Below are 20271 nucleotides of genomic sequence, written 5' to 3'. Positions count from 1 at the left end.
GGTCTAGGTGGGTGGTACATGTCTAAGTAACATCCACACGAATGCCAGGTCCAAAGGTTTCCCAGCAGAACATTGCAATCCTGTCAGTGGTTTTAATGTTGTGGCTGATTAGTGCAGCTACACACAACATATGTGACGATTAGCAACTTATAACATTAAAAAGATATTATTATTGTCCTATACAGTTAACTATGTAACGCTTTAGTCTGAAATTCCCATTAAATGTAATTTAGGAGGGACACCTGTTTGGTATTGGGCGAGCTGTCCGTTTAGTCGCTATTAAACAAATTTCTGTCACTGGAGGAGCAAGCAGCCAGCTAATTCTGTCTCCCGCCTGTACATTAACTATACATTATCCCAATCCGTGTGCAAGGTTCATTAGTGTGAATGAAATTACAGCTGGCTGGAAATGAATGTGCGTAATTAGCAGAGGTCTGTCCCAGCAGAGCCACGTAAGCTATAGATGGAGGTAATGGGATCCATTGAAAAGCCATTGTCTGCTGCTTCAGCACTTGAGTATCTTTGTAATGACAAACCTATACAGTCAAGACATTACAGCACTGGCTTCCTGTGAAGGTGGTGAGCCCGGATCGAAGTGATATGGTCTTGTTTTTTGGCTTAATGTGAAAAGAATAAACAAAGAATAAGGCAATGCACAATTTTCACAGGTTTTGGGAATGTGTATTTGTCGGAGTTTTTGTATAATTTGCAATCAATCACAAAGTGGAAACAAATCGCATTTTTTTTAGCCGATGTCAGAACGGATTACAGATGTGTTTCACTTGCTTAATTTGAGCTTTGACCCACAAATTCCTCTGTGATTAATCTTTCTGATCAAGCAGTTTTCCAAAAATGTGTCTGGACATGAAAGCCGAAATATTAACTGGCTAAAACCAGAACAAAATGTGGCCGAGAGATTCCGCGAGGCTAGCACAGCGCGCGGACAAAAAAGCCTCTGTGAAAAGCTAAAGTGGCTGAAAGTGAACAGAATTTATTTGCATATGAAAATAGCCGGGCGCTAACAGCACCCGGCTGAAAGCTACCGCACGACTGTGTGTGCGCACATGTGCGAGTGTGTGTGCTTTTAGGTTCACTTCTCCACGCCAGGAAATAACCTTACACTCTTTACCCTTCCCATTTCGTTTGGAAAGTCACCCGACACACTCCACCAGACACACACACTCACACATACACACACACACACGCTACCCCACCCTTTGACACACACTCATGATGCCTTCATGCATGCACGCATACTGGCTTCAGTGACTCCCTGCAGTCAACCTCCTTCTGCTCACAAACAGCCCCACCTCTTTCCTTTTTCTCTCTCCAATAACTAACTCCTCCTCTGTTCCCCCCCTCCCATGACACACACACACACACACTCAGAATGTAGCCTAGCCCTAAGCTGACCCGTTGTGTGTACTGACGTCACACACTAGACAAGGGGAGGCATCATTCCAGACAGACACACACGTGCACACACACACACACACAAACACTAACACACACACACACACACACACACACACACACACACACACACAGGCCCCAGCCGAGGGGGAAGCTGCATTCCAGCACAGGCACACAAACACACATCACCACGCCTGGCGGTGGGAAGCATGGGGAGCGCTCAGCTGTAGCGGGGAGGCGGGGAGGACGGTGAAGGGGGGCGGGGGGGGCGGTGGGGTTGGCAGAGGGGAGGGGGAGTTTCGGAGAAGGGAGGAGGGAGGAGATGGCTCTGAGCCAGTGTTCCTCTGAGCTCAGCACTTCCCCTTTCAGCTCCAGCCAGCCGCCAGTTTGCGTAACGCAGCCCATGGAGCCATGCTTGCTCGTGTTTAACCCCTTCCTTCCTGGAGTCACTGAGGTCACGCTCGCCGTTCTCCGCTCGCCGGCACACACCGCATCCTGGCGAGGGGGGCCGCCGCCGGCCGACGTCCCCCGACATCCCCCAGCTCGGGCTGACCCGTTATAGCACCGAGCACACTGGCTCGCAACTCATACTTCCACATTATTACCTGACACGGACGGAAGCAGATGCATACACATGAGTAAACACTACAAAGTTAACCTTTTGCATGCCGCACAAACCATCCTATATTTGTCTTCATTGTAAAAGAGAATGATTAAAACCTTACGTAAAGCTGAAAAGGTAGGCGGCCTGTCTGAGAGTGACCCGGATTTACAGCGGCATCTCTCTTTGAAGATAAGACAAAGGCACAGCAAACACTAAAATACACACATTCATTTGCCACTGATAAGTACGTAACTGACACACGAACCACCTTAGCACTGATTCGTAAGCATGTGTAACGCAACACAGGTGGAGGCTACGTTTTCCATTTATATTCAGCTGGATATCTCTTGACCTTCCAAGAGCTTATGTAGGCCAAAGCGTCCACTCCACACGTAGAGATGCGACGTCTCGTACATCAAATGTGTCCCCCTCCCCACCCGCCCAGTAAAAAAAAAAAAAACCCCGGTGAAAAGTGTCATAGCTCACACTAACCACACCAGACAGTGTCCACGGTGGCAGGACGGGCAGAGCTGGGGTGGGGGCAGTGGGGGCGACGGAGGGAGGAGGGGAGGTTTTCTCACATTTAATATCCCTTGACACGCGTCATCCAGCATCTCTCCAGCAGCCGCTGAGCCCGTGTCAAAGCCGTGGCCCTGTCAAAGACGCCGCGCACACGTACAGAGGACGCACCTTGTCTGCACAAACACACACACACATACAAACGCAAAACAACGAATCTCTCAGCCACCTGGCGCTGTGATCGACGGGGCTGTTGCAGAGAACGGGAATAACCGGGATGAAGACAAGTGAGGGAGAGAGAGAGAGGTAGAAAGAAGGGGGGGAGGGGGGCAAGAGAAAGGTTGAATATGTCTCAGCTGAACTGAGGTGGTCGATTCACTTGCCTGCGGGCTATTCCTGTAAATATTGACGTTGATGTTAGCACCACTCTCTTAAGGATAAGCTATAAAGCAAGGGGGTTAGATTTACTCCTTGCAAACGGTAAGCATCTGAAATCACACGCTACGCTTGGCCTTCCCCGAGTGTGTTGAGGGGAAACGATGAGAGACTTTCAGGGTGAAGAGCTGCAACCACACGAGGGAACCGAGCCCTCTCGGTAGGTTTGCATCTCACTCCTCTCCCACTCTGCTTCCGTCTCTGGATGGTTAAGGTTTCCACTCTCGAGCTAAAAGCAGGCAGCTGACATCAAAACCTTCAGAGAGACCCCTATTTCCCAGAAACGGCTCTCGTTTCATGTAAATAGCTGCCTTTCATGGCTACATTGAAATAAATTGCACCCTGCTGGACAAGAGGGAGACAATATTCACCCTGTAGCCTCTTTTGTTGACATCTGTATGTGTTGCCATGACAAAACACGTCTGCGCATTGCGAGTCTGTACGTCTGTGCGTGTTTGCGACCAGGGGCCTGTATTTGTGGGGGCACACGACAAAGATGTGGGCAAATACAGACGAGCAGGTCCACACAGACAGAAACAAAAACACACTCTCCTTCTTTGTCAAACGCACACAAGCACGGCTGCACAGACGCTTCCAAAGAATAACACGCGAGCGTGACCAAAACCCGGATTCACGTTAGACTCCGTCTACTATGTCCTTGTGGGAGACTACGGGCAAGGGACGTTTATTGCAAATCATTCTCACCAAACTAATCCAACTGTGACAACACCTTTTCTAAAAACCCCTCCGGAGGATCGTATGTGTCCAGTCAACTGGGAATTAATCTGCAAGAGGAATGCAACGACGCCTGAATTAATTTTAAGTAGGTAAAAAAAAAAAAAGAGAAAAAAGAAAAAGCAATCCTCCAATGGGATCACTATTGCTCCGTCGACAATAGTCTCAATCCTTCTAACTTTGCAAAATAATTACTGTGATTGTCTGTGCACTCGAAGCATCTCCAGATTATTTGATTAAATTTGCTCAAATTAGCATTTTCATAGATGACAGAAGAACAGGCATATCCTGCTGCAATTATGTTGATTATAACTCTTCAGAGACTTGTCAAGTGAAGGACTATGTCACCTCTGAGACCACATTAAAACAAAGGCCAACTGCTTTGTTTACATTTTACTATGTGCTTGTACTTTGAGATGCTCATTATGTTCATTTGAGATGCCAGACTGCTGAAGGACGTGAGGACAGGGGCTCTGACTGGGGATCAAGGGGGGGGGGGGGTGTAGGGCACAACCGAGGGGCACCACAGCACGCGATACGTGAGATTGATTGTCCGCATATTAATCGTAAGGGGAGAAAATAATGTGTGTGCATGTGTGTGAGAGAATTCCCTTCCCGTGGGCTAGTCAGCATTCACCCATGAAGTAGGTCAGTGAAATTTGCCCAAATTAGGTCAGCGGCAGTCAATGGGTGCCATCCTGAACAAGAGGAAGAATAAACGAGCGAGAGAAAGAGGTTAGGTGAGCAGAACCAAGCGGCTTAGTTCATCTTAGTCTTAATACTTACTTAATTACCAAAACCAAAGCTTGACAGAGATAGAGTTCTGTGCAACTTCAAGCCCACCACTATTTCTACGCTCCCTGGTATCGCCGAGAATCGCCGCGCATCAAAAGCCAGTCTTGATTGAAAATGCTTTGGAAAAGCAGTCCGATTCGGTTACAGAGCTTAGGTCTGATTATTTAGCACCCCTCCTCCTCACTCTACGCCCTCTAGCTGTTTGGATGGTGGCTTCTTTGTCATATGCCTCTGTTTCTTCTCCTTCCTTCGCCTCCTTTTTGTTTTTTAAGAAATCACATCTTGGGAGAGGTTGTCGTTGCCTTGTTGGCAATAAATGACGGAACACAGGAACCTTTGAAGTCTGAGGCGCATTGTGATTCGCTTTCATCGTCCCTCAGCTGTCAGTCAACGAGGGAAAACGTGACGCCAAAGGAAAACTTTTGCTGCTTTCCCCCCTTTAATTTCCTCCCCGCATATGCACACAAATCCAAAACACAACAACAAACACTGACAACAGAGAAAGAGGTCTGCGCTGGGCATTAGGCAGGCAGGAGTAATGACTTTATGAATAGTTGCAAGGTTTTTTTTTTTCCATAGAAGATTATGATGATGGTGCAAACAATCTCGAAACTTCCTCCTGCCTGTGCTTCCTTGGCTCCCTTCCACTTAAAGAGAAAGTGCATTCCGTTGTAGCTGTGGGGTGCACTCTGAACTTTAGTCTGTCAGCCCTCAGTCAATCGTTTCGGAGCAATTGGGTGTCAGAAAGGAGGAAGAGCATTGACATGTGTCTTCTGCGGGCAACGTCTGCTCCGAAGAGTGATGCCGAAACCCGGGCCTGGACCTAATCACACAAGCCTGCTACCTCGCTCTGACAGCCGCAGAGGAAGGGGGGGACCAAGGCTCCCGTCCCTGGGCAGCGATCAAACTTGAGCCCCCGGCTTGCCTGGAGATGTGACAAGGCCCACTTCCCCATCCCCTGCTTTTCCCCATCCTCCCCCTGCTGCCAATCATGTGTCATATGCTTCACGCTTTTGCGCGACACGCACGCTTTTGTGCGCAGAGTGTGGAGGGGGTGCACATAAACGAGGAGACAAAAAAAAAAAAAAAGACACACACACATGGAGTCAGAGAGCTTCACGGGAAGTGTTGAGCCAGAAACGACCAAATGCACAAGCAGAGCGTGGCTTGGAGTGGAGCGAGCTGCAATGAGTTACAGTGACTAACGTTACTAGCCAGAGAGAGAAAGATGCCTGGCTACAGAAGCTGGGTATAGGAGCCAGAGAACTGAACTGCAGCCAACCTGGATGAGGCCTCAGTCCAGATACGTTGGGACAGTACCAGGGGCCCAGCTACAGCCTGTCAAAGCAGGGAGGAGGGAGGAGGGAGAGCAGATGAATTAGCAAGAAACACAGAGTGAAAAAACAGAAAAAGTGAACGAGAGAGAGAGGGCAGGCGTATAGGCACAACACAGAGAAAGAAAGAGAAGGGTTTTGAGGCTTTTCAGCGCCGAAGTGGGATGGTTGGAGGGAACCGCTGAGAGTCAGCCTGAGCTGGAGCCGAGGCTCAGAGGCAGGGCCAGGGCTGAGCTGGGGTTGCTGAGAGAGGAGCCAGGGCTAGGGGCCAGAGCAGGGAGGGAAGGGGGGGTCTGAGAATAGGAGGAGGTTGTGGCAGAGCTGGGGCTGGGGCCGGGGCCAAAGCCAGGGGCCCCAGCTTTAGATTTAGTCAGCTGTTCCCCTGGCCAGCAGCTGGAAGGACGTACGGAGCGAAAGGGAGGGGAGGTAACTAGGGAAGACAGCACGGAGACATCATGGGAGACTTTTTAACTGGGAAACGGAAAGTGAGAGGAGATGGAGAGGAGTAAGAAGGGGAAAAAATAGCGCAGCGATGGAGAGGGAGAGGAGAGAGAAGAGAGAAGGGGGAGACGGCGGTGGTGGAGGTTTGGAAAGAGGACAGTGGAAAAGCCATTAGATTCCTATGAGAGAGAAAACAGCGCTCAGAGCAGACAGACTGACAGAAGGTGGTTAAGGCTCACTGGCTTTGCAACCAATCTTCCCTTCTTCCCTTACTGGTCCTGCTGCTCCCTCATTCCTTTATTCCCTCCCTCCCTCCCTCTGTCCGTCCGTCCGTCCGTCCATCCATCCATCCTCCTCCTCCACCTCCTCTCTCCGTCACCAGTGAGCTATTCTCTGGCTACCTCCTCCTCTACCAGTTGTGCTTCACCAACAGCCTCGCTATTCATTACGCACGACCTGCAGGCATGACCCTAAACACACACCGAGATCCCAAACAGGTGCCGCACGCACACACAGCAGCGGCAGCAGCAGCAGCGGCAGCGGCAGCAGCAGCAGCAGTAGAGGGATCACACATAACTGGAGGGGGAAGAAACGCAGGGAGTGCAGACAGAAGGGCCGAAGTGAGAACGGAGAGCGGCTCGGCGGCCGCCCGAGAAGGCACTGCGGGAGGACCAACAAGGAAAGAAAGATGGAAAAAATAAAAAGCTCTGAAAGGAGGAGGAAAAACGACGTAATTAAAGCAGAGCGCGTACACTCTTTGTTTCCATAAAAGTGGCAAAATGAGATTTGGAGTAGGGTGAGTGAGAGCGAGGGGCGAGGGTTTGCCATGGGGCAAGCAGCCGCTGCTAGCAAAGCACTTTGTGGCCTATTATGTTCCATTCAGATGGACCAGGCGTCTGGGATAAAAGCATTTAGTCTGTGCCTCAGCGAGTGACTCAGCACTTGGAGCCTTTGCAGGTGGACCCCTCCATAACTACACAATGCATATCAATGAAGTGGCCCACTCATGCATATGGATCGCTCACTCCCACACCTATACCTACTTTTTTTCCCTCCTCCTCCTCCTCCTCCTCCTCCTACACCATCTTTTTCGTCCTCACCCTTTCCCACCTCCTTGTGGAAACACTCTACCTCTCCGTTGTTTATTGTTGGACTGAAGTAACTCCAGCTGCTCTTCTGTATAAAAGACTTGATCGAAGACAGCATCGGCTAGGGCAGGATATCAGAGGAGTTGGGAGGAAATGAATGGGAACGGTGCGCTTCGAAAATAAACAAAAAGCCTATCAAATGCAACCCTGTGCACTTTCCTTGCACTGCATTACCACGTGAGACTTTGCCTCAAAATCAGGGGAAGGCATTTCTGCCATGACTGCAATGGCTGATCCACCTCCTCTCCTCCCTTATCCTCTCATTTAGTGTTGAGACGGTAGACAGCTTCCACCTCCCTCCCTCCCTCCCTCCTTCCTTCTCCACCTCCTCCTTCTATTGCTTCCTCTCCATCACTCTCTTGTCTCTCTACGGCTCTACCTCCACCCATCTGCCCTTTCCTCTTCGTTCTACCTCCGCACCGCTCCATCCCCTGCTCTCCTCCCCCTTGGTAGTGGTTAATGGCACAGGGATCCAGTGTGGAATATAGATCAGTGCGAGATGGATGGGGCACCAGGAGCTCCGGCCAGTCCCGTAGGTCCCAGACCAAAGATTAACTAAATATTAGCTGACAGGAAGAGAGAGAGGCAGGGACACAGCTGCAGCTGCTAGGGCCACTGCTGGCAGAACAAACGACAGAGTCTGTTTTTAACCCCATTTGCTCTTGGGAGAGAGAGAGAGGCACACGCGATAAACACACAAGAGATGCAAAAACACACACAACGCATCGGGGGCAATCGTATTGCCATGCACGCGTACGCACATGCTATCAGAGGTACCCCTGGAGAAGAAGTCCACTAATCACATTCTCTCCTCCCCCTCTCTGCCCTGCCAAGGCGGATGGCGAGAGAGAGAGAGAGAGAGGTGGGGGGGAAAGGAATAAATCTTTATTAGGCAATGTGTCCCTGCTTTATCGATCGCTTCGCTCCTTCCCTCCCCTTCTCACTCTCCACCCCCTCTCTTTCTCTCCCCTCCTTTTGTTATTTTAGGCGTGTGTCTGCCATCCACTTCAATTGAGTCGGGGTGTACATCAGAGAGGACCATTACCCGTGTCTCCCTCGGCCGGGCTGTCACTGTCTGTGAGGGGGGTGTGGGGCAAGGTGATGTAGCCACCCAGGAGGGACGGCTAGCCGGCTAACAACTGGCTAGCCCGGCAGCCAGACAGACAGATGGGAGGATTTGGGCCTAGGGTGCAGACAGTAGCAGACAGTCATCCTCAACAATGCCGGGTGACAACACTGGTTGCAAGTAAGTCCTGTATTGTTGAGCGAAGGCATTGATGCAACCTGATTGATGGTGCTAATTTTCACTAGAATCCCTAATGGTAAAAAAGTAGATCCTGCCTTCTCCTTTGAAGGCTTACAATAAAGTACCATGAATCTAGCAACTACAACGGCGTAAAACACAGTCTAGCAACCTGATCAGTGCAACAAACATTCAAGAGAACGCAATCCGATACAGTGAGTGAACTCGCATGTAACATCTAATGACACCAGAAGAAACTCTGAAAAATGGTGCATGTCAAACACCAAAAAGGATTCGAGACGGTCGTCCATAACTGGAAAACATCGGGTTGAGGATGATTTCAGAGAAAGACACCAGAGGAAACAGGCCAAGTCTTGTTTCTCTCATAACTCCATACAGCCATAAACAGGGAGCATCTAAATGTAGAAACCATTGATAGCCCCCAAGGTCTGGATGCGGACTGCTAGCTCCAAGCACAGCATAAGGGACAGGAGTTAGCTAGCCAGCAAGCCTTCTTTAGGGAGTTAAGGCACCGGACGGACTATGGGAACATCAAGATAGGGACAGTGTAAATACAGTAATGGTTTCTATTGCCTGGCTTGGGAAATGAAACTGGAAAATCAAGAAGGGGAGAAACAGACACCACGAGAGCTTATAAACAAAAGGAGAGAACGCACGAAAGAGAGGAAGGATAGGCAGGGTTTATTAAGTGATTAGAACAAGAAAGTAAGATGACAAAGGGATGAAGGGCAGGGCTGAGGCGAGAGAAAGGGAACAAGAATGCAAGAAAATGAGCAAGGAGGAGAAAGAAAGAACTCCTTCAAGACAAACTCTTTAGAAGGGCAAACTAAATTCTGTAGTCGGTTGAAAGCCGTACTCTCCTTCCCTTTGAATCTTTCTCATTCTCTTTCTTTGTCTGTCTCTCTGTCTCTCATGCCTGGAGAGCTTTTCTAGCTCTATTCAGCCCCGTTCTGCCACAGAGCAATGAATGCATGTCTCACATGCCACACAGCCACGACATCGTTGGACCAGGCACAGCCAGAGGCACCTTACACTCACAGGACCTCCTCCTCTACATAGCTCACACGGCACTCGAGCCTGCCGGGAAAGAAGAGAGGGGTGGGGATGTGTGTGTGGGGGGTGGGTGGGGGGGGTTAACGCACCCCTCCACCCCTCTCAATATGGCTCAGATTCCCAATTGTACCACAAAAGGACAAAAACAACTGGGCATATTCTTTGTCTGCTCTGTGAGTGATGTTTCACGTGATAAATTGCTTATTGGGACGTGCAAAAGACACATTCACACGTTCAATCGAGCAAGCAATCTTTTCCTTTAGTCAGGTGCTATTTATTGGAAAACAATAATGTGAGCATGGGCCTGTCTTTCAAGCAGAGCAATCAGCCACAGGGGGGACAGTCTGACCAGATTGACCTTTGACTTTAGTAAGTCCCTAGGGGTCAAGTGAAGAGGTCAACACTGGGCCAGTTCAATGATGGGGGAGGGACCGGTCAATGAGTGAACACCTCTGTCAGAGTCCACGCATGTGTGTGTGCGCATGCAACCGGGGTCAGCGGCAGGTAAAACCCTCATGCTCCGCTGTTGTTTATTCTAAGGCGCCGAGTCACTGGCGCCCGGGCACTGCAAGGCAAGTGCGTGTGCGTCTTAAAAGCATGCGTGCGAGCGTGCGTGCGTGCGCGCAAAAGTGGAAATGAGATAGGGTGGGAACGATGACAGACGGGAATGTCATCCACCCTCTTATCATTAACATGCCTCACCTTTATTCAGCCTGACACACACAGCCGTAAACACCCTCGCTGAGCCATTAACACACAAAGTCACACACGCACATGCTCGCATTCGCACACGGATAAAAAAACGAGCTGCAACGAATCTACCTTTATTTACAAAGCTGTGCAAGTATTTGGAGGAGCATATAAAGAAGTAGGAAAGCAATGCAAGCAGAAGTAACAATAATTCCTTGGCATGCTGCACATTTGTCGGGGATAAATGCAAATTATTGTTGTCAAGCTACAGGACAAGAGCAGGCCACTTTCTACAGCCCAAGCAAAGTACACGGTAAGTATCCGTACACACACAAAAATAGTTTGGGCTGATCTGAAGCTGTTTGGCGTCTGGAGAAAAACAGCTGTTGACCAAACTGCACAGAAAGGCTCTGTTCTGGCAACAGTAGACGCATGTGTGTAGTCTTCAACACGTATACCGTGTTTATGTACATACATACATGTGAGGCGCGCGCACACTCACACCCACACAAACACACACTATACACATACCCTGAACCTTCCGCTGCAGTAAGCAGAGTCTTGGACTGCTTTGTGCTTATTTCAGCAGCCCATTGGTGCAAAGAGGAATTCATTAAAAAGAAAAAAAAGTGAAAGGGAGAATCAGATAGGAGAACGCTGAGTGCTGCATTCCCCTGTTGTTATTATTGCCAAATCGAAGAGAGGAGGGCGGCTGGTAATAAAAGTCATTAAATGAAATAGAAAAAACGTCTTTTAATAGGGCCTTGTCATTGTGGATTTAGTAGCCTTTCTATCGCCTGCTCCCTGTGTTCGTTTCCTGCACTGACAGAGAGGAGAGAGGGGCAGGAGCTCTGTGGAAGGAGGACTGGATTCCTAGACAGAGTCAGCCAGCCGAGGAGCTGTGCTGACGCACACCCAGCAGCCACAGTCTGGGACAGGAGACAAGTCAAGCTGGAATGGGGACTGGGGCAGACGTTACAGAGCTCATGCTGGAACTTTATTACTTTAGCTGGTTTATTTTAACAAGGACCAACACATGCCGATCTTGTACACTGAGCGTCTCTGAAAATGTGCCAGCGCTGGCGTGCGGGGTAATTTTGAAGAGAGGTCTTTGGGCATCTGGTGATAGGTCTGGCGAAGTGGCAGCGACGCGAGGCAGGCGGCTAGGGCTGGAGCTGGGAGTGGTGATTTAAGAGGGGCAGGGAGGAAACAGTCTGGGATCAGGAATGGGACTGGGACAGAGGCTGACTCCAGTCAGGTAGACGGACTGGAAATAAGGCACACAGGCGTTAGCGCTAGCTTGAGATGGCAGGACTGAATAAGAGTCTTGGGCACGGTACTGGAAATGTGAAGAGCAGGAGACTGTTATACATAGCTGAGTGTTGAAGATGGAACATGTCTGGCTAAAGGAAGTTCTAGTCTGTGCTGGGAATAATCCATCTAGAGGCACATCTGGGGCTGCAAATAGGATTGCTTAAGAGTTCCAAGCCGAGGCTGTGACAAGCAGTGGTGCCTTCTGAGAAATTCTCACTTGGTGGGAAGATGGCACAGCTAGGAGAAGAGCCAGTGGTCACCTATAACTCAGTGGGTGCAGCATGGGACATACTTTGCTTTATGGGTTCCATCCCCAACTGGGCCACCCAGGCTGAAAACTGGCTCCGGTTATCTAGTTATCGAAGGCCCGAGCTGAAACTCATTACGAGCAGAATGAAACTAATTATCACATTCCAGCTTTACAGTGACGCTTATGCAACTTTAACTTTAGATGGAGAATATTCACGTCAACTTTGGGATGAATAAAAACTCATTTTTTCCTGGACGTTTTGCGTCCCCCGATAATATCTGGCATCATCGATGTAACACAATTAACACCGGTCGATATTAATCTTAAATATTAAATGATTTATACAACGCGCAATCTTTTGTGCAAACACTCGCACGGGCACATTTGCATGCACGGGACAGTCACACAAAAGGGGGGACTAAGCGAACGTGTTTCCATTACACAACAGCTGAAAGGTATCCTATCTTCTTTCCATTCAACCGACATAATGGGACAAAGGCCTGGAATCTGCTTCTCCCAGTCTCTCAGATACACACAGCCAGAGAGAGAGAGAGAGAGAGAGAGAGAGGGGGAGAGAGCACTTTCTCTAAGGACTCCATGTCTCTTCACATGGATGCAGTTGCTGCCCCCCTCTCTCTCCCTCTTGGACAGCCAGATGTTTACACTAGCTCGAGGCTCAGCCATGTTTCCATGACGATACAAGCCCAGGGTTAGTCACATGCCAAGGGATGGACCTGCGGCACCGGATCCAGGATCATCGCTCCATCAACACTCTCACCCTGGAGCCTGATCCACAGAGGACATCTGATCAAGGTTTGCTTTCACAGTCCCCTCCAAAGGTGCACTAATAACGTTCAACATTCGCAGGGAAACATTGTTTAAAAGCCGCGAGTTGCATTGCGCCTCAATTCCTCAAAGCTCTATGTCACAAGTCGAGCCTTTAAAACACGCCGGTTTCCCAGCACATTCGGAAGCGCTCCGTCTCTCCGTCTTTGGCGGCAGGCATGTGGGCTCACTCTCGACGGGCATTGTAAAAAAGATGAAGGAACTCTCTAACCTAACAGGAAAATAAAACCAGATCCACCCACATGAAAAGAAACAGCCCACACACAAACAGAAAGAATAAGCCCTCACCCACCAAACAAACCGCTTTGCCTGATAGCGTCTCGCAGACGACATGCTCATGCAAGATTTCGCATCTTGAATTCTGCACCTTCGTGGACGAAATGCTTGAAATATCGACGCGGGTCCTCAAGAAGCCTTTTGGAAGGCCTTGTGAATTCTTACTTCAAAAAAAAAAAAAAAAGTACAGAGGAAAAATGAGTGTGTGTGTTTACACTCAGCTTCTTCAACTTTGCAAGTGGCACAGATTTCTCCTTGACATTTGGCTTACAGCTCTGTCCCACAAACAAGAACCCAGTAGTGTGTGCAGATATTCTTTGTTGCATCAGCCCTTTTGTTTTATCGGCGCTGTACTGCCGTAAATGATCTCCTACATCGCAGCGGTTCGGCTTTAATACTAAACACCTACGTGATGCAAAGTCAAAATGAAAATAACACTGTTCGGCGGCTCCTCTACTGACACGGAACCCGTAACGATTTTAAAAAGCTAAACACACAATTTAGAAAAGTCTGGGCCGCGATATTCTCCATCTGTGGATATTCACGGGTTAAAAGTCAAACAAACAAACAAACAGGGAACCACCCGCCTGGTTGTTATTTCATTGTTTCATTGACATCATGATAAAAAGAGGGTGCGAGAGAGAGAGAGTAGATGACGCAGAAACCCAATTAAGATTCTCCAGAGCGTGAACAAATTAACCTGAGTTATGAGCATGCAGAAGCAAAAGTCAGACAAACACACACGCGCGCACACACCAATTTGTGTCCGAAATAGGTGGAGCAGGGAAGGATGACATTCACACTCAAACAGGCACGACTGCCACGGACACTCTGAGTTATTTTAGGAAGGGGAAAGGCAAAATATTACAGGATATCTAGTCCAACAACGCCGTCATGGAAAGAAACACCTAAATAGTCTGCAGGATATGCGCATCTACTTTAATTATAGTTGAATTTAAAGCAGCCTCCAAGTGTCCACCTCATCACTCAGATTTGGGGCGGCAGCGTGATAAAATGACATGCAGTTCCGTGTGAGAAATTAGCCTAACAAGGAGGAACTGGATAAATAGGTTGTAGCATGTAGCCTATGCTAATGACATTGCAGAGAGCGACATATGCCAGGCATCAGTATGTCGCTCCTTAGGGACATGGGGCTTACGGTAACAGGATAGTAAGAGTGAGTGTGTGTGTGTGTATATGTGTGTGTGTTATGTTGTCTTTTTTTCTTTTTTTTTTTTACCTCCTAGCACAAAGCCCTGGAGGTAGACGTGGGGTGGGTGGATGGGTGGATGGGTGGGTGGCGAGTTAGAAATATATGAGGATGACGGGGTCAAGGGGAGGAGGAGCAGCAGGACAGAACATGTTATGAATAAATGAGAGGAGGAGAGGGGATGCACTTGACCCAGACTCGAGGACTAAAACAGGAAGGAGGGTAATGAAGTGCAAACATGCTTTGTCATGCCACGCTACAGCCATAGGATTAGAATTCTATAATTAGAGGATGGGGCACCATAATGCTAGCCTTCCTTTCAGCACGACGAGCCGACGAGTCTAAATTACACAAGGGCACCGGGGAACAGATGCTGTGATCACAACGGGCAGGTCGGGAAGTTTTCTATACCAGTGAGCGATGCTCGGTCACCACGAGGCACGGCGTGATTGACAGGCTAAAGAAATTTTGAAACTTGGCTCGCCGGTGAGATTTACCGATATGTCTGTGATCATCTCGTGACAGTGTAATTTTTCCTGACAGACAGCTGCCGTTATGGAGCGGTTCTTCAAAGCAGCATGTATATTTAATACGACTCATTTGGAGCTTCTGATGTATTATTACGCACAGAACCCTTCCCTTTTTTTTTCTTCTTCTTCGCAGAGGTCGGGGTTGGGAGCGCGTTCCGCTACCTGTTCGCCGGCTGACAAATTCATCACCGATTCGACGGTGGAGAGGGTGCAAGAGGGCTGGAGCCGGGCTGTTATAAAACTGCTAGAACCCGGGAGCAGCGGACTGCCAGCTAACCCTCGCGTTCATATATGAATATTTATCTTGAAGGCTGGCATTGGAACAGATGAGCTCGCATGGGAGAAAGAACAACCCATCCATCTCACTCGCTCGCTCCTCTTTTCTGCGCTTCGTTCTTTACTTTCATACGTCCCCCTTCTCTTGCAATCACCATTTCAATGCTTCTTTCCTCTTTTGCATTTTCCACCCACATTCTCCCTCCAGGCTTCCCCTCTTTTTCTTGATATCGCCCGATCTATTGCTCTTCCCCTAAAACGCCGTTTCCCCCCCCTATCCGTTCCTTCCATTGCACTGATGTATGGAAAGAGATGGAGTGGAGGGGGGGGGGGAGAAGGGAAAAGCGTGTGATTAATGTCTTTGAGAAAAAGATAAATAATCACAGGAGACTGGGGGCTGGTAGTTGGCCTTAGGGGAGTAAATATGGAGAGTTTTATAGCTGCTCGCTAGGGAGAGAGGGAGGCGGAGGAGGAGACGGGAGGGGAAGGAGAGGAACACAGCGACAGCAGATCCATTCAAGTATATTAGCTTCCCCCCATACACAATAACCTCCGCATCCATTCTATTGCTCTACTGTCTTTCATCATCAACACTGAATCCCATCCCACTGACAACACACACGAAGCCACACAAAGCATGCATGCTTGTGTGCACACACACACACACACACACACATACCCACCCTCCTCTTTTTTTCCAGGCCTGACCCACTGTATGTGTTTGATGGGCCAATACATGTGGTGTGTGATGTGGTTGACAGCCCCCTCCCATGCTGCCCTGCTTTTAAGCCCTCATCCTCCAGTGGCTGCCTGTCCCCTGGAGTAGATTGCATCTTTTATTTATCATTTTCTCTTCCTTGGCTTTATCTTCCACCAGCTTAAAAAAAATAATAATAATAAAAAAAAAAATTCTGGGGCAAAAATTGCAATCAGCATAACATGCCCTCCTCCTGCTGTGTACTCGCCTGTCATTCTCCACTCTCTGTGAGCATGCAGGATGAGACTGACAGCCCATGCAGGCGAAGACACACACACAGACGCATGTACGATCCCCCTCTGTGTTTATCAACCCCCACCCACACACATGCACACACTGACACACATATTCTTTTTTTTTTTTTTTTGGTCCCTATCGCGTACACACACACACACACAAATAAAACACATGCATGGCCACAGAAAATTACCCTTATCGCCCTTTTGCCACTCATTTCTGACTATTTTCCAAAGCGCGCACACACACACACACAAACGTCTCCTCGCTGACGCCTCACACTTTTCATTTTACCCCGTGCTGAGCGCTCAGCTTCCTAAAGCCCCAAAAGAGTGAGCACATAAATGAGCCTAATGCTGGGGAATCTGGTAAACAGGCCAGAGAGGGTGGGAGAGCTGCCTGCCTGTCTGCCTGCTCCATGGCTACTATTGTGCACTGCACATTCTCTGAGCCCACAAGAGCTGAAGCCATCTCCACACAGATTCTTTGGAGGGATAGTAAGCCAAGAAGTGAGAGAGGAGGAAGAGGGGGAACGAGGGAGAGTTAGAGAGAGAGAGAGAGAGAGAGAGATAGATAGGGGAGGGCGAGGGAAGGGAGGAGGAAGAAGATCATGCATAAAATCTTGTTTGCAGAATGCATTAAGATTCAGATGAACTGGGGAGGGTAATGGGATTAGAATCCTGAACGGTTTCCAAGGGTGGGGAGTCGGATTGACAGCTGAGTCTATTGCACTGACGAATGCAGTGAAATATTGTGGCTCTGGCAAAGGCAGGCAGCCAGCCAGCCAGGCAGGGAGGCAGTCAGGCAGGCAGGGGGTTGCTGAGCGTTCAGCACCTCTGTTTACTCCGAGCTTTTACCACAAATAATGCAGCCGAGAGAGGGGGGGAAACGCACCTTTTGCTTGATGCACACAGCTTGGACTTCAAGAGAATATTGGGAGGGCAACAAAAAAAAAAAAGCTCCAGTCTGTCTCACAAAGGTGTTTGGCAAACAAAATAGAAGCACTGTGGCTTTAAATCGCCGTCCCTCCCACCCTTTCTAAATATCGTCTATTTAGCCAGCGGTGAAAAGATATAGGGGGCTTTTGTCTGCGTACCCATTGGTGGGGGCACGGAGAGCTGGAAAGACACAAAAATAGGAACAAAGTGCTAAGCTTCCAATTGGGATGGCTCTGGGCCATTCAATGCGCGCAGCTCAGTGGGTAAAAACAAGGAGAAGTGGTCTACTATTACGGGCTTATCTGGAAAAAAAAAGGGCTATTCTCACACAGCTATAGGGTAGACTGGTGTGGAAATACCCTGCATTGTTTATAATGACCAAGGCTATGGAAGGCAAACACAAGCCCTTTAAAGTCTGGCATGGGTCCATAGAAAAGCCAAACGTTGCGAGTTTGGTTTATTCTAGTCTGCTTTCCTGCAATATTTTTTAACGTTATAGTCCACTCACCGACTTGCAATACGTTGTCCACCCAGCCACCCTCCAGCAGAGTGACACCCCGTAGGAAAGGCAGCTGGGTCTCGTCATTATTGTCCCCGCTAGTTCCACTTTCCTCTCCACCGGCGTTGAAAGAGGAATACATACAGATCTCCTTCTCGCTTCTCGGGAATGACCAATATACGATCCTCCGCTGGACGGGCTCCGGGATCCTCTCGAACCGCTCCTCCACCCGCTGGAACGGCCACTTCTCCGCGACTCTGCGCGCCGCGATGTCGAGCAACGACTCGGGGTTGTGCGTTTTCCCATTTCCCGACCCTCCCGAAGCGGACCCCGCGCCGCCACACAGGACTCCTCCAGCCCGCTGCCCCTGCCTGCATGCCGGGTTGTAGCCGGGCCGGCAGCAGAGCCGCTTGGCTGGGGGCTGCTGGACTCGCTCGGCCATGATCGCACCGCTTCCAACCTGAAGCGCAGTTCCTCTCCGATCATATAAACGGGATAAGGAAGAGAAAAGGGCAATCTCGCACCGATTGTTTGCCGTACATGGAGAGACTGCCCTTATTTGGAGAGGTGGGCGGCGCCTGCGAGTTCCGTGAAGTCCTTTGTGTTGTCAAAGTAACCGGGATGGGCGGGATCCTGGACCGCTGCCAGCGCACGAGTGGCGCTATAAAAGGAACTGGAGGCGGAATTCCCGAACGTCGGCAAATCCTTTGTGAAGCCGTTCGGGAGCGCGAGGGCGGAGCCCCGGCGGCCGACGGCCTTTGAAGTTTCCTTCTTATTTGAGTTTAAAGGCGGGGACTTAATCCAGGGGCGGCCTCGCAGTTTCCCACAGGGGTAAAAGGGGGCAAGAAAACTGACTTTTTTCCTTTGGAGCCTGAGCTACCACCCCGGGCTCTTCGCTTCTTCAATAACAACGCGATGGTTGTTTTCGAGGCTTTAGTCCAAAAGGGCTCTCAGCTGTCAGAGGCAGAAAAGGCCGTGGGAGGAGGAACACACAGACACGGAGCTGGACATGCTTGTCCTCTGTAGTCACATCAGTCACTTTGCACAGGAGTTTGGCTCGCTACGCTGCAGCCTATAGACAATTAATCAAACACACACCCTGCAAAACTATGCTCCATCTATTCTTCTCTTTCCATTCTTTATTTTAAAGGGGCCCTCCGCTGATTTTTACACATAAAGGTCAGCGTAATTGGCACCGTGTGGGGTGCTCAGCATGTGAAAACAGTTCTGTGGCTCAGGAAACGGCTCGCTAGAATCTGGGAAAATAACCTAGGAGCATGATTGGCACTGTAAAATGTTCCAGCCGCAAGCTACTTCGGCGTTTGATAGATGTGCTGTTTACTCGGCATACAGTAGGGGTCAATGATCCAGCGGAGTTACATCATGTGAAGTGCAGGATGACCATGTAAACAGTGAAGTTTGGCCCATACTTCATACTTTATCAAGATCTATTGATTTTGGACATTGCTTTTTGAACATCTCCCAGCTTTGTAAAAATGCAACTCAGAACTGGTGGAGTAGCCCTTTAAGAGCTCTGCATCCCATTAAGTTCACCACTCCTTACTCACTAGTTGAGTGGATCAACTTGAACTGAAAAGGGATGTTAGACATTCCTCGAGGTCTGGCCAGGCCTACCGTTTTTCTTGTAAAAATTATGACACACAAACTAGTGGAGCTGGTTAACTATAATTTGTGGTGCAGCCATTTTATGGTCCCCCACCCTTGCCTGCTGACAATGTTGGTTCCATAGCTGTGTCATGAAAAGGGGGCCCGCTTCTGTAGGAGTACAATACTCATCAGGGGTTAGGGTGTGGTAGCACTGCCCACCCCCTGGATCCCCACGCCTCACGAGACAGAGCAGCAGCTAATAATTACAGGCATGTGACAAAAGAGAACCACCAAGTTGGGGATGTTTTTCTAAATTGTCTATAAAAGTTTGCCCAGAACTATGCTGGTAAACCAGAACGTGTGTTTGCAATGTGTCTGTCCGCTGCATGTGTTCCCAGCTGCCCCTCTCCTTCCTCTGTGAGTAGGTCTAAAAGGCTGGCCTTTGAACTGCTCTGAAAGTGATCCATGCCGTATGGACGGAGCAGATGTGGCCTAACCTGATTTGGTTTCAATACTTCCCCACAGGAAGTTCACAAAGCCAGCAGGTCCTCCTTTGTTATGTTAGTCATCTTTCTCAGAGTGCCGGGGCTTTTCGCTTATTTCTTTTTCATTTTTTTCTTTTTTTCAGCACAGTTATTGCCTTATCATTTGCTTTATTCTCCACACTGCATAGTTCCTCACATGATCAGAAGTTTCAGCTAGATTTGTATTCAGTAATATGGTGGACTACATTTAATAATTAGTTTTACTTTAATCATGGTCCAGCATTGTTCCAGCAGGAATCTGGCCACGTGTCTGTTATATTATTATTATCAAAAAATCACCGCAATATATAAAACACATTGATAAACACATATATCATGACTGACCACCCTTCTGCATCTATTTTTATTGTATGGTTTAGAACATTTACTGAGTGTTTGTTAGTTATTGGCCTATCAAGCAGTCCAATGTTTTGATTTTAATTCTAACTGCATACTTGTACCTTATAAGACATTTATTTAACCTATAAAGTTCCAAACATTGAGTGAGCAATAATAGTTCAGCAAAGAGCTGAAGATGAGGTTTTTAAGGCAAGCTTAAACGTGAAAACTATGAA

General features: G+C 48.8%; 1 protein-coding gene across 1 annotated transcript in view; it reads right to left on the bottom strand.

The window, feature by feature from the left end:
- The window catches only part of LOC311493700 (zinc finger SWIM domain-containing protein 6-like), a gene marked incomplete at its 5' end in the record, with an annotated part of 43787 nt that extends 25781 nt beyond the window's left edge, over positions 1-18006 (bottom strand). Inside the window, one exon of the mRNA XM_084552466.1 lies at positions 17574-18006. Coding sequence (XP_084408592.1) covers positions 17574-18006 — 433 coding nt within the window. The remainder of the gene's footprint in view (positions 1-17573) is intronic.
- Positions 18007-20271: the final 2265 nt, after the last annotated feature.

The sequence above is a fragment of the Chelon labrosus genome, assembly GCF_963514085.1.
Source record: "Chelon labrosus genome assembly, chromosome: 9".
NCBI classification, from domain to species: Eukaryota; Metazoa; Chordata; class Actinopteri; order Mugiliformes; family Mugilidae; genus Chelon; species Chelon labrosus.
The sequence above is the reverse complement of the archived record's forward strand: the minus strand, read 5'-3'. Positions and strand labels throughout refer to the sequence as shown.